Genomic DNA, 12,795 nt, shown 5'->3' with positions numbered 1-12,795 from the left:
AAAGTGGTGATTGAAGTGATGGAACGCGAGTTTAGATTTAAACGCGTCACAGTGGTGCAGCTGGTAGCGCCAGAGACCCCGGTTTGATCCCGACCTCTGATGCTGCCTGTGTGGAGTTTGCAAGTTCTCCCTGTCACTGCATGGGTTTCCTCCAGACCCTCCGGTTCCCTATTTCCCAAAGACGTGCAGGGTTATAGGTTATGTGTAGGAGGGAACTGCAGATGCTGGTTTAAAACGAAGATAAGACACAAAATGCTGGAGGAACTCAGCGAGACAGGCAGCATCTCTGGAGAGAAGGAATGGGTGACGTTTCAGGTCGAGACCCTTCTTCAGACCCTGAAGATGTTTCGGGTTGAGACCCTTCTTCAGAGTCTGAAGAAGGGTCTCGACCCGAAACGTCACCCGTTCCTTCTCTCCAGAGATGCTGTCTGAAAAAGGGTTTCGGCCCGAAACGTTGCCAATTTTGTTCGCTCCATAGATGCTGCCTCACCCACTGAGTTTCTCCAGTACTTTTGTCTACCTTAGATTTTCCAGCATCTGCAGTTCCTTCTTGAACATGCTGCCTGTCCCACCGAGTTCCTCCAGCATTTTGTGTCTTCAGGGTTGTAGGTTAATTGGCCCTCTGTAAATTGCCCTTGGTGTGTAGGGAGTGAATGAGATTAGTGGGATAACATAGAACCAGTGTGATCGATGGTCGGCATGGACTCGGTGGGCTGAAGGGCCTGTTTCCTTGCTGTATCTTTAAATCTTTCAATAACCGTTCTGCCTTTCAATTTAATAACTCTTTGGCAGTGACGGGATAAAGTGGACTTATCTGCCCCTTAAATCTCCATGGTTCTGTGGAAGTGTCTTTGGAGATGGGTGTGAACCAAGATTCACAGGCTGGGCTTTCAGATGCTGATGTACTTACGCTTCTGATTTGTAACATCTCATCCGCTCGCTTGCCAAGATTATGGATCTGCGCGCAATAAAATGCCTTCTCTTTCTCTTCCTTTTCAATCTCGGAAAGAAGCAGTGCCCTAGGGAAGAACAGACATAAGAAGATATAAGATGTTCATAAGACATAGGGGCAGAATTAAGTTCCTAAGACATAGCGGTTTATGTTGATAAGACATAGGGGCAGAATTGGGCCATTCGGCCCATCGAGTCTACTCCGCCATTCAATCACGGCTGATCGATCTTTCCCTCTCAACCCCATTTTTCTGCCTTCTCCCCGCAAACTTTGACACCACTTAATCTGGCGGGTATCCCATTGTTATTATTAGGAAAACCGCTTACAAGTATAATTTCCTCATTCCAATGTCACCCCCTTTAAAATGCAATTTTGATTTTACAGTGTTTTCATTCTAAACCAGCAAAGTTTTTGTTTAGTTTGGAGATACAACGTGGAAACAGCCTCTTCGGCCCACCGAGTTGTCGCCAGCCATCGATCGCCCATTCACAGGATTGTTCTATATTATCCCACTTTCACATCCACGTCCTACACACTAGGAGCAACGTATAGTAGCCAATTATCCTGCATTCCGCATGTCTTTAGAACATGGAAGGAAACCGGAGCACCCGTGTGGGGTTTCTCCAGTTTGCTCCCACACTCCAAAGAGGTACAGGTTTGTAAGCTAATTAGCTTGGTAAAATTATAAATTGTCCCTAGCGTGTGTAGGATAGATAATGTTAGTGTGCGGGGATAACTGCACGTCGCGGACCGAGGGGCGAAGAGTCTGTTTCCACGCTGTATCTCTAAACTAAACTAAAGACTAAACTAAAGATACACGCTAAAGGGGGTAATGTTTAATCCAAGTTAAAGTCGAGTAAAGTTTAGTTTAGAGATACAGCACGGAAACAGGCCCTTTGGCCCACCCGGTCCGCGCCAAACAGCAATCCCCGCACATTAACATTATCCTACACCCACTAGGGACAATTTTTACATTTACCAAGCCAATTAACCTACAAACATGTACGCCTGTAAGTCTAATTAAAGGTTGTGCGATGGTCACCGTTGAGGTAGATAGTAGCTCATGAGGGTCTCTGGTGCTGTAAGGCAGCAACTCCACCGCTGTGCCACTGTGCCGCCCACATCTGACCAAAGCTCCACTATCACTGCACCTTGAACAGCGTCTACAGTGAACAACAGACTTGAGCATAGAGCCAATAGGAGACATGCATCAGCAGAGCTGTTTAATATCCTTGTTTTATTGTCTTCAGACAATGAGACGGGAAGAAACTGCTTACAAATATAATTCGCCCATTCCAATGTCACCCCCATTAAAATATGATTCTGATTTTACGGCAAGTGTTTTCATCCTGTCCAATGAAAGATAAAATCAATAACATGAAATTGGGTGTTAGTGTTTGATGGTTTAACAGCCTTGGATTGAAACAAACTTCCTATTCTCACAGAATAAGTGGAGGAATTTACTTCACGAGAAATGCTCCTCAGGTGTTGTGTATGCATGTGTGCACATATATATATACCCAGGTGCATATATATGTGTGTGCGCGCATATCTATAGATCTATGTAGATATGTAGAGATATATACACACACACATATATATATAGTATATACATATACACACACACACATTCATACGTGTGCACACACACACACATATATATATATATATATATATGTATGTGTGTGTGTGTGTGTGTGTGTGTGTGTGTGTGTGTGTGTGTGTGTATGTTAGCAACCTGCCATTCGAGACTCACTCCTCATTAATCTCTTTATTAAACTGATCCTCATTTTCAAGAGCCCCTCATTACAGATATTTGGTTACTGGCACAGAGCAGGAGTGTATGGGAGTGGTCTTCACCCTGGTAGGCTATACCCACAGTCACAAAGCATGAGAGATTGCATATAAATCCCTTATAGTCACATCCCTTCCTTGTCGAATCATTCTGAACATTCCAAACGTTACTCTGAACATTTAGCCCTTTTGGTGTGAAGATATCCATACTAATGCATCGATTGTAAATATTTTATTCTCCTATATTATATCCCTAGGTCCATTTATTTATCTTAAGTATTCAGACACCCATTTTAAACCACGCAATCTTTGTAAAACATGGAGCCAAAGTGGGTGATTTTTTTGCCCTTCGTCCCAACTGATTCCTCAAACCCATGAATATTTTCTTCCTGTTTAATTAATTCCCTCCCGAATATTGAAGTTGACTTGACACCAATTGGCACTCTTCTCCACCTCCCCATTGCTCCACTTTTTCAGCCTTTGTCATTGAATCTCCCTCTTTTCAGACATTCCACTCCAGATCATTAATAGTAAACCTCCATTTTGGCTGTTCCCTCATTCGGAACACACCAGTAGTTAACATACTTGTTGTATTGTTATCGCCATCTTGAGTCCCCCCGCACATGCGTACAATCACGCAAATCATTCAAATATGCAAATCATATTCTCATACACAACACTACTCCTTTTCTCTAGAGATGCTGCCTGACCCGCTGAGTTACTCCAGCATTTTGTGTTTATCTTCATTGTAAATCAGTATCTGCAGTTCGTTCCTAAACTATATTGTCGGGGGTTTGGAAACACAAGAACAGATTACACTGAAGCATCTAACATCCTCAAAGGGTTTGATAGGGTAAATATTGAGAGGCCGTTTCACTCAGCTAAAGAGTCTCCAACTGTGGTTTCATTTTCGACAACTAGTCGGACATTCAGGTGGAATTTCCATAGTTTAGTTTAGATTAATTCAGTTTAGTGTCACGTGTGCTGAGGTACAGTGAAAAACTTTTTTTGTTGCTTGCTATCCAGTCAGCGGAAAGACTATACATTATTACAATCAAGCCGACCACAGTAAATAGATACCTCTAGACAGAGAAAGAAATGCAGCTGGTGGAGTGGACGTTTGGAAGAGTGAAGCGATCATAATGAATGATTGCAGATCCATTTTTTGGACCAGCGCTCAAAGGGTCGCCTGTCTTGGGCGCCATCTTGGATTATGGATCTAAGAGAGTTGTGCAGCTTTGAGATCATTTAAGCCAGTTACCTTTCTTCGTTGAGTTCCTCCAGGTGCTCCAATCGCCTGTGTGTCCCAGGCACGTAGTCTTGGGCCAGCAGAGTTGTAGGGTGCACCTGATTTCTCTCAAACGTCTGGTCCAGTGTAAATCTGCCGGGTCCCGTGCATACCATGTTCGATTGCCACTTGTTGTCGCACAGACTGGCAATATCGGTGTTCAGCTCTACACAAGAGAACAGAGAAATATTTGACCTTGAAACCTAGTGTGTAGATTGATGAGCTTAAATATATTTACAAACTTGGAGCTCAAACTATCAATCAAGCCACTATCAATAAATTCTTAGGAGAGACACAAAATGCTGGAGTAACTCAGCGGGACAGGCAGCATCTCTGGAGAGAAGGAATGGGTGACGATTCGGGTCAAGACCCGTCTTCAGACCGAGAATCAGGGGAGAGGGTGACAGAGAGATAAAGAAGGGTAAGGTGTGAAAACCAGCATCTGCAGTTCCTTCCAACATTAATAAGTTATATATCTCTCCAATACCCAACCCATAATTTTTCTTATTAATCAATCAACTATCAATAATTGAACTACTCTCCAGTTAAAAGCTTCACCTGATGTCTACTCCTTCCAGTGTTCCTAAGGAATTCGTAAAATATTTCCTGCATGATTTCTTCTTGAGCGGGTAGAGTTGCTTCCTTACGGCATCAGAAACCCGGGTTCGATCCTGACTACGGTTGCTGTCTGTACGGAGTTTGTACGTTCTCCCCGTGACCGCGTGGGCTTTCTACGAATGCTCTGGTTCCCACACTCCAAAGACGTACAGGTTTGTAGGTTAATTGCCTTCTGTGAAATTGTTCCGTTTAGTTTATTGTCACGTGTACCGCGGAAAGCTTTTGTTGTTAACAATTGTAGATTGTCCCTAGTGTGTAGGGGTGCTAGTATATGGGGGGGGGGGGGGGCGGAGAAACATCGTTGGTCGGCATGGACTACATGGGCCAAAGATCCTGTTGCCACTCTGTAAATGTCTAAAGTCTATTCCCCAGGGTGGGAATGTCAAAGACTCGTGGGCATAGCTTTAAGTTGAGAGGACCAAATCTTAAAGGAGGGAGAGTCTAGAACTAGAGGTCATAGCCTCAGAATTAAAGGATGCTCTTTTAGGAAAGCTGTTGAGGCCAAGTCAGTGGATATTTTTAAGGCATAGATAGACTCTTGATTAGTACAGGTGTCTGAGGTTATGGGGAGAAGGCAGGAGAATGGGGTTAGGAGGGAGAGGGAGATCAGCCATGATTGAATGGCGGAGTAGACTTGATGGGCCAAATGGCCTAATTATATTCCCATTCCTTATGACCTTATGAGATGTGGGGGATATTTTACTTTACACACAGAAGGACGTGGGTGCGTTTGACACTCTGACAGGGGTAATGGTGCAGGCAGATACGATGGTGGCATCTACGAGGCTTTGAGGTAGTCCCATGGATGTGCAGAGGATGGAAAGATGCTCATCAAGAAGCCATTGATTCTTATCAGATTCTTCCTGCACAGCCAGAGACTCGCTCCCAGCACTTGAGATCACTGGGGTGAGGTTGAGGTATTAAAGAATATAAGAACGTACCTTCAGAAAGGAGATGAAGAGGAACTTATTTTGCCAGAAGGTGGTGAATCTGTGGAATTCATTGCCACAGGCGGCTGTGGAGACTGTGATTGGGTATTTCGAAAGCGGAGATCAGCAGGTTCTTGATTAGTAATGGTGTCAAAGGTCATGTGGAGAAGGCAGGAGAATGGGGTTGAGGGGGGAACATGGATCAGCCATGATTGGATGGCAGAGTAGACACGATGAGCCGAATGGCGCAATTCTGTTCCTAATGAACATGAGATAATCGTCTGGAAAAGGGTACAATTTTCCTTGCAAAGTTCATCAGTTCCAGGGGCAGTATTAGGCCATTCGGCCCATCAACTCTACTCCTCCATTCAAACATGGCTGATCAATGTTTCACTCTCAACCCCGATCTCTTGCTTTCTCCTCATATCTCCAGACACCCGTACTAATCAAGAATCTGTCTACCTCTGCCTAAAAATATCCATTGACTTGGTCTCCATGGCCGTCTGTGGCAATGGATTCCACAGGTTCACCACCCTCTGAATAAAGAAGTTCCTTCTCATCTCCTTTCTACATCTTTTTATTCCCAGGATATGGTCTCTGGTCCTAGACACTCCCACAAGTGGAAGCATCCTCTCCACATCCACGACTTTCACTATTCGGCGAGTTTCAACGAGGTCTCCCCTCATTCTTCTAAACTTAAGCACAGGCCCAGGGCCTTCAAGCACTTATCATATGTTAGCCTGGGTTCGCCCTGTGTGTGCAGCTGCGTAAGAGGACATTGAGGAAGGCCGGCTATTCCCAGGGACTTTTACTGAAGCATATTGACGGATCATCAACTCAGTGAATGACGCACTTGCAAGTTCAAGACAAGCTTATTGTCAGATGCATCAGTAGGGGTGAGGTGCAGGTACAATGACAAATCTTGCATGCGGCAGCATCACAGGCCACATAAACTCAGACTAACACAGAAAAATGAATTGTACATAAACTACACATACAATTTTAATAGTGAATATTTTTAAGGCAGAGATAGATAGATTCTTGATTAGTACAGGCGTCAGAGATTATGGGGAGAAGGCAGGAGAATGTGGTTAGATGGGATCAGCCATGATTGAATGGTGGAGTAGACTTGATGGGCCAATTGGCCTAATTCTACTCCAATCACTTATGACCTTATAAGGCGACTGCGCAGAAAAAACAAGATATTTTATCCTCACCCAAGGTGGTGGGTGTATGGATAAGCTGCCAGTGGAGGAAGTTGAGGCAGCCACTATAACAGCATTATAAAGACACTTGGACAAGTACATGGATAGGAAAGGTTTAGTGGGATATGGGCCAGGCATGGGTAAATGGGACCAGATTGGTTGGAGCAATTTGATAGGCATGAACTAGTTGGGCTGAAGGGCCTGGTTCAGTTCAGTATGACTCTATAAATCTGCATCTCTAGTGGTGCCTGTGGCCTCCTTGTATTTTGGGGGCAGCACAGTGGCGTGGGGCTAGAGTCGCTGCCTTACAAGCACCAGAGCCCCGGGTTCAATCCTGACTACGGTTGCTGTCTGTACAGAGTTTGTACATTCTCCCTGTGGGTTTTTTCTGGGTGCTGTGGTTTCCTTCCACATTCCAAAAGCGTGCAGGTTGAAGAAGGGTCTCGACCCGAAACTTATCTCCCGAGATGCTGCCTGTCCGGCTGAGTTACTCCAGTTTGTGTCTATCTACAGGTTTGCCGGTTAATTGGCTTTGGTTAATTGTCCCTAGTGTACAGGATAGAACGGGCCAAGAAATTGCAGGAGCCCTGGCTGAGACAGATAAGCCAACATACCTCACGGTTAACTGATGTGGCAAAGTAGACAAAGTAGCAGTAAGTAACTTTTCCCTCTCTCTCCATCCCTCCCCCTTCTGACTGTCCTTGTTTACATTTTATCTCTGTTTGCTTTGTTGTTACCTTCTCCTAGCTAACAATGATCTATTCTGAAGGTAAGACACAAAAAGTTGGAGTAACTCAGCGGGACAGGCAGCATCTCTGGAGAGAAGGAATTCCTGCCTGTCCCGCTCTTACTTCAGCTTTTTTCGTCTATCTTTGGTTTAAACCAGCATCTGCAGTTCCTTCTTACACAATGATCTATACTACGTTTTCTTTGATCCCCACCTCCCTTGTCTCGTTTTCACACCTTACATTTCCTTATCTCTGTATCTCCCTTTCCCCGATTCAGTCTGAAGAAGGGTCTCGACCCAAAAAGTCTATCCAGAGATGCTGCCTGTCCCGCTGCTGTGTAACTCCATCATTTTGAGACTATTGGATCACGTGGGATCCAGAGAGAGACAGCTAATTGGATACAGAATTGGCTTAATGATAGGACACAGAGTGTGGTGTTGGTATGTTGCTCTTCAGACTGGAGGCCTGTAACTAAGTGGAGTGCCTCAGGGATCAGTGCATTTGCAGTTTATCATTTATATCAATAATGTGGATGAGAATGTACACGGCATGAATAACAACATTTTATAAACATTAGGGCAGGTACATGGATAGGAAATGTTCAGAGGGATATCAGCTGGAAGCAAGCTAATTGTGAGCAATTTTGGGCACCATATCTGAGGAAGGATGTGCTGGCTCTGGAGAGGGTCTAGAGGAGATTTACGAGAATGATCCCAGGATTTTATAGGTCAACCTGTGATGAACGTTTGTCAGCACTGGGCCTGTACTCGCTGGTTTAGAAGAATGAGGGCATATCGTAGACAGTGAAGATGATTGTCAAGAATTGCTGCGGGATCTTGATCAGCTGGGCAAGTGGGCAGGGGAATGGTTAAAGGAGTTTCATGCAGATAAGTGTGAGGTGTTGCACTTTGGGAAGTCAAACCAGGGCAGGACCTTCACAGCGAATGTTAGGGCCCTGGAGAGTGTTATGGAGCAAAGGGAGCTAGGAGTGCAAGTACTGACAGTGGCCTCACTGGTAGATAACAATACGATAAAACTTTATTCATCCCCAGAGGGAAATTGGAAGATAGTAAAGAAGACTTTTGACATGCTGGACATCATCAGTCAAGGAAATTAAAATGAAAGAGGAATTTTATGTTACAGTTACACAAGATATTAGTGAGGCCACACTTATTGCATACAGTTTTGGGTCACCCTGCAATAGGAAAGATGCTATTAAGATTGAAAAGATGCAGAGAAGATTTATGATGATGTTGCCAGGACTGAGGGCCTGAGCTATAGGGAGAGGTTGGGTAGGCAGCGACTTTATTCCTTGGAGCACAGGAGAATGAGGGGCGATCTTAAAGAGCTGTATAAAATCCTGTGAGTGAATTAAGGGCCTGTCCCACTGTACGAGGTAATTCAAGAGTTCTCCCGAGTTTCCCCTGATTCAAACTTGGAGAATTACGGTAATAGCTGCTCGTAGGTACCCGGGGCTCTCGTGGACATTTTTCAACATGTTGAAAAATCTTCACGAGTCTTCACGAGCTTACCGCGTTTTCCGAGTCACCTGCCGTCAGCGTTACGAGCCGCTTAGGGACGTCCTGAGCTCTGACGTACCCGCTACGTACATTCTACGTGCTTACCACGAGTTTGATTTTTTTTTAAACTCGGGAGAGCTCTTGAATTACCTCGTACAGTGGGACAGGCCCTTTAGGGCGAATGCACAGTCTTTTTCCAAGGCAAGGGGGGGGGGGGGGGTCAAGAAGCAGAGGGCATAGGTTTAAGGTGTAAAGGAAAAGATTTATTAGGAACCCAAGGGGAAACCTTTTCCACACAATGAAAACGTTTCAGTGGGCAAATGGAGTGAGCTGCCAGAGGAAATAGTTGAGGCAGGTACAATAACAACATTTTATAAACATTTGGGCAAGTACATGGATAGGAAAGGTTAGGAGGGATATCAGCTGGAAGCAAGCTAATTGTGAGCAATTTTGGGAACTATATCTGAGAAAGCAGGGCTCGATATTCACGGTTGCCCGGCAGCACCTCTGGAGAAAAGGCACGTGACGTTTTGTGTCGGCGACGGTTGTGGGAAAGATGCTAAGTGTAGGTATGTTGCAAAGCCTACCTGAAGCGTCTTTGAAAATCTGTCGCTGCGGGTGTGCGCGATTTTGGCGCCGTTTAGAGGGGGCGGGTTTAAAACGCGATTTTCTCTAGGCTGTTCAAATCGAAGATGTTCAGCCTAGTTAATTATTAACGAAAAATCGCTGGAAGACCCCGTCGCAAAAGCTATTATTAGGTTTAAAGGCCTTGAATAATAGTTATAGTAGTTTAAAAATCAATCTCTAAACCCGCGACCGCCAGCAACCGCAGGGTCTCATAAAGCAGACAACTGAAGGAAGGTTGTATATTTTTACATTAAAAAGGGCTTCTAAAGATCCCGTTATACAAAGTTTAATATTGCGAGTAGCTCATTTTGGGCCCATTGTATCGCGCAGTATTTTTCTGGGCATTTGAGGGCACAAATCTACCGCAATGTGAACGTTCTAAACCAGCGCGTTCCACAGGGACCCACTGGAAAGCTGATTTAAATGGGCATTTATTTACAGCAATTGAACACTGAATTCCTTCCATTTGGCCTATAAATTAATGTAAATGAGATTTAAAAATCATGTTTTATTGTGAATTATTTGTGAATATTATTTGGACATTTAGGCTATTTAAAAATGTTAATCATTTATTAAGAAATGGATAGATGTTTAGATCTAGTAATTGAAGTCTGAAATTAGCTACAATTAGGTAACTAACTAATTATATGCTTTAATTTCAGGTCATCCAAGTAAGATTATTTTATATTTGTTTCAGAATGCTTCAATCTATGATAACTGAAAATTTCATTCAGTTCTCTTAATTTTTAAGAAAGTTATGGGCTTTTGACTGTTCACGATCACAACTTTTTTGTTATGTCCATAGAAAATCAATAGGGAACAAGATGCTCATTTCCGAGTATGAAAATGGCCATAACTTTTTAAATACTTGAGATATGAAAGTGAATTAGGTGTCAAATTAAACTTATTTTTATGCTTTATCTGATGGGATAAATTACAGACCTGATTTTTAAAATCTCAAAATTTTGTAACATTGCTACTAAGTGTGGCGTGATGGAGGGTCGGAGCTAAAGACGGGCAGCAGCGGCGACGGCTCCATCTCCTCCTCCTCCCGCACCCCGCCCCGCCCGGCATGTTAGCGGCAGCTGCTGCCACTCCGCCAGACCCTTGGAGGAGGGAGGTGTCGGCCAGAGGCGGAGGTAGAGTAGGGGTAGGGGTAGGGGGGGGGGATTGGAGGAGGGAGACGAACCAAAACACTCTCGGCAGACCTGCACCGCAGCCAGGATCGATCCCGGTCTCCGGCGCTGCAGTCGCTGGACCATCCCCGTCCCCCACCCGAGAGCCCCACCGCCCCGCCCCGCCTCCCGGGGGTGGCCAGAGGCGTCGGGAGTCAGACGGGCGCGGCGCCCCCAGGCCCACAGCCGGCGTTAAACCCAGCTCAGCTCTGCCTGTCCCGCCAGGTTAACCAGCAGCCCTGTCTGGATCGAGACGGGGCTGTAGGTGAGACAGGCAGAGTTGAGCTGCATTTAGCGCTGGATTGAGCTGAAATTACCGTTCACAGAAGCCTCCGAAACCTCGCGTGTGTGTGAGTGTGCGCATGCGCGCGCGGCCGCCAAGATATTCTGTCCGCGGTCCCCTCCATATTTTGGTTGCGGTTTCTGTGCCTGACAGGTGTTGGCCGAGGAGCGCTGGCCTTCCTTCCCACCTCCTCTGCCCCTTCCCCTCTATCTCTCTCTCCCATACGCCCCCCTCCACTCCCCTTATCCTGAGAGCCCTCCTCTTCATCCCGCACTGATCCTCATTCCTGTCTCTATTCAGTCCTCACTGACATCCCCTGTGCTCCCCACTCCCCCCCCCCCCCCCATCTATTTATCCTGCACTGATCTCCCTAGCCACCTCGCATTGATTCTCCTGCCACTCCCCATCAATCCTACACTGGTCCCCAAATTCATCCTGTACTGACCACCTTCCCATCCATCCTGCACTGCTCACCCCTTCATCCTGCAGTGCTCCTCCCATCCATCCTGCACAGATCCCCCCCCCCCCCCCATTCAACCCCACTGACATCCCCCGCGCTCTCCCCTCATAATTTTACCTACTCCAACCAACTTATCAACAATTTTTTTTAAAAAGGTGCTTACAAACTGGGTATCTTCATTCCCACATACATCTAATCTGAATGTCTGGTAATGTGGCGTCTTGACACCTTTAAATATATTACCAAACATTTGCTGCATTTATGTCCTTTGGCCATCTCTTGTTAGTTAATGTCAGATGGGTATAGTCAGTTTTGTCAGCTATTATCATAAAATGCCTTTAGAAAATTCCTTGCAACCTGTATATTTTGTTGTGGATAAATTATGTGGGAAGCGAGAGTGTTCCTGTACCAATAGCAATAACGACCCATGCTATGGCCATGTCATGATAATGTTCGATCCTTCACAAAAAACATTCTTGTAGTGTGCATGGTTAAGCATATTTGTTATCAAGGTCCAGGATTTATTGACACAGGTTGATAATACGCTGAATAATCCAACCACATTTTTGTTTGGAAGTGGAAAGAAATAATAAAAATTGCAATGTGTAAAAAGAGTTGAGATACCGTATTATAATTTTGCTGCATGTCATTGTGGTATATATCATGTCTTGATTGGTGAATATGTTAGTTTGTGACTTTATTTGAAGCAGAAATAATATGTGAATGCATAATTCCGACTGGTAACTGCGCACTTCGTCCGAGCACGCGTCATGCAAGCCATCTTAAATGACCACCTAAACTGTCATTTGACAACCTAAAAAGCTGCCACGGTTGCCCGGCTGGCAACAGGGAAAAAAAGTTAAGCGAGAGCCCTGGAAAGGATGTGCTGGCTCTGGAGAGGGTCCAGAGGAGGTTTACAAGAATGATCCCAGGAATTAGTAGGTTAACCTATGATGAGCGTTTGTCGGCACTGGGCCTGTACTCGCTGGAATTTAGAAGAATGAGGGGAGACCTCAATGGAACATACAGAATAGTGAAAGGCTTGGATAGAGTGGATGTGGAGAGGATGTTTCCACCAGTGGGAGAGTCTAAGACCAGAGGTCATAGCCTCAGAATTAAAGGACGTTCTTTTAGGAAGGAGATGAGGAGAAATATCTTTAGTCAGAGGGTGGTGAATCTGTGGAGGCCATCAGTGAATATTTTTAAAGCAGAGATA

General features: G+C 45.0%; 1 protein-coding gene across 1 annotated transcript in view; it reads right to left on the bottom strand.

Moving 5' to 3' along the window:
* The window catches only part of apc2 (APC regulator of WNT signaling pathway 2), a 199,270-nt gene that overhangs the window by 84,842 nt on the left and 101,633 nt on the right, over nucleotides 1-12,795 (bottom strand). Inside the window, exons 4-5 of the mRNA XM_033046474.1 lie at nucleotides 4,008-4,200; nucleotides 911-1,019 (exon numbers count right to left, since the gene is read on the bottom strand). Coding sequence (XP_032902365.1) covers nucleotides 911-1,019; nucleotides 4,008-4,200 — 302 coding nt within the window. The remainder of the gene's footprint in view (nucleotides 1-910; nucleotides 1,020-4,007; nucleotides 4,201-12,795) is intronic.

Source organism: Amblyraja radiata, chromosome 29 (genome assembly GCF_010909765.2).
Source record: "Amblyraja radiata isolate CabotCenter1 chromosome 29, sAmbRad1.1.pri, whole genome shotgun sequence".
Taxonomy (NCBI): Eukaryota; Metazoa; Chordata; class Chondrichthyes; order Rajiformes; family Rajidae; genus Amblyraja; species Amblyraja radiata.
This window is presented reverse-complemented; position numbering and strand designations above follow the sequence as displayed.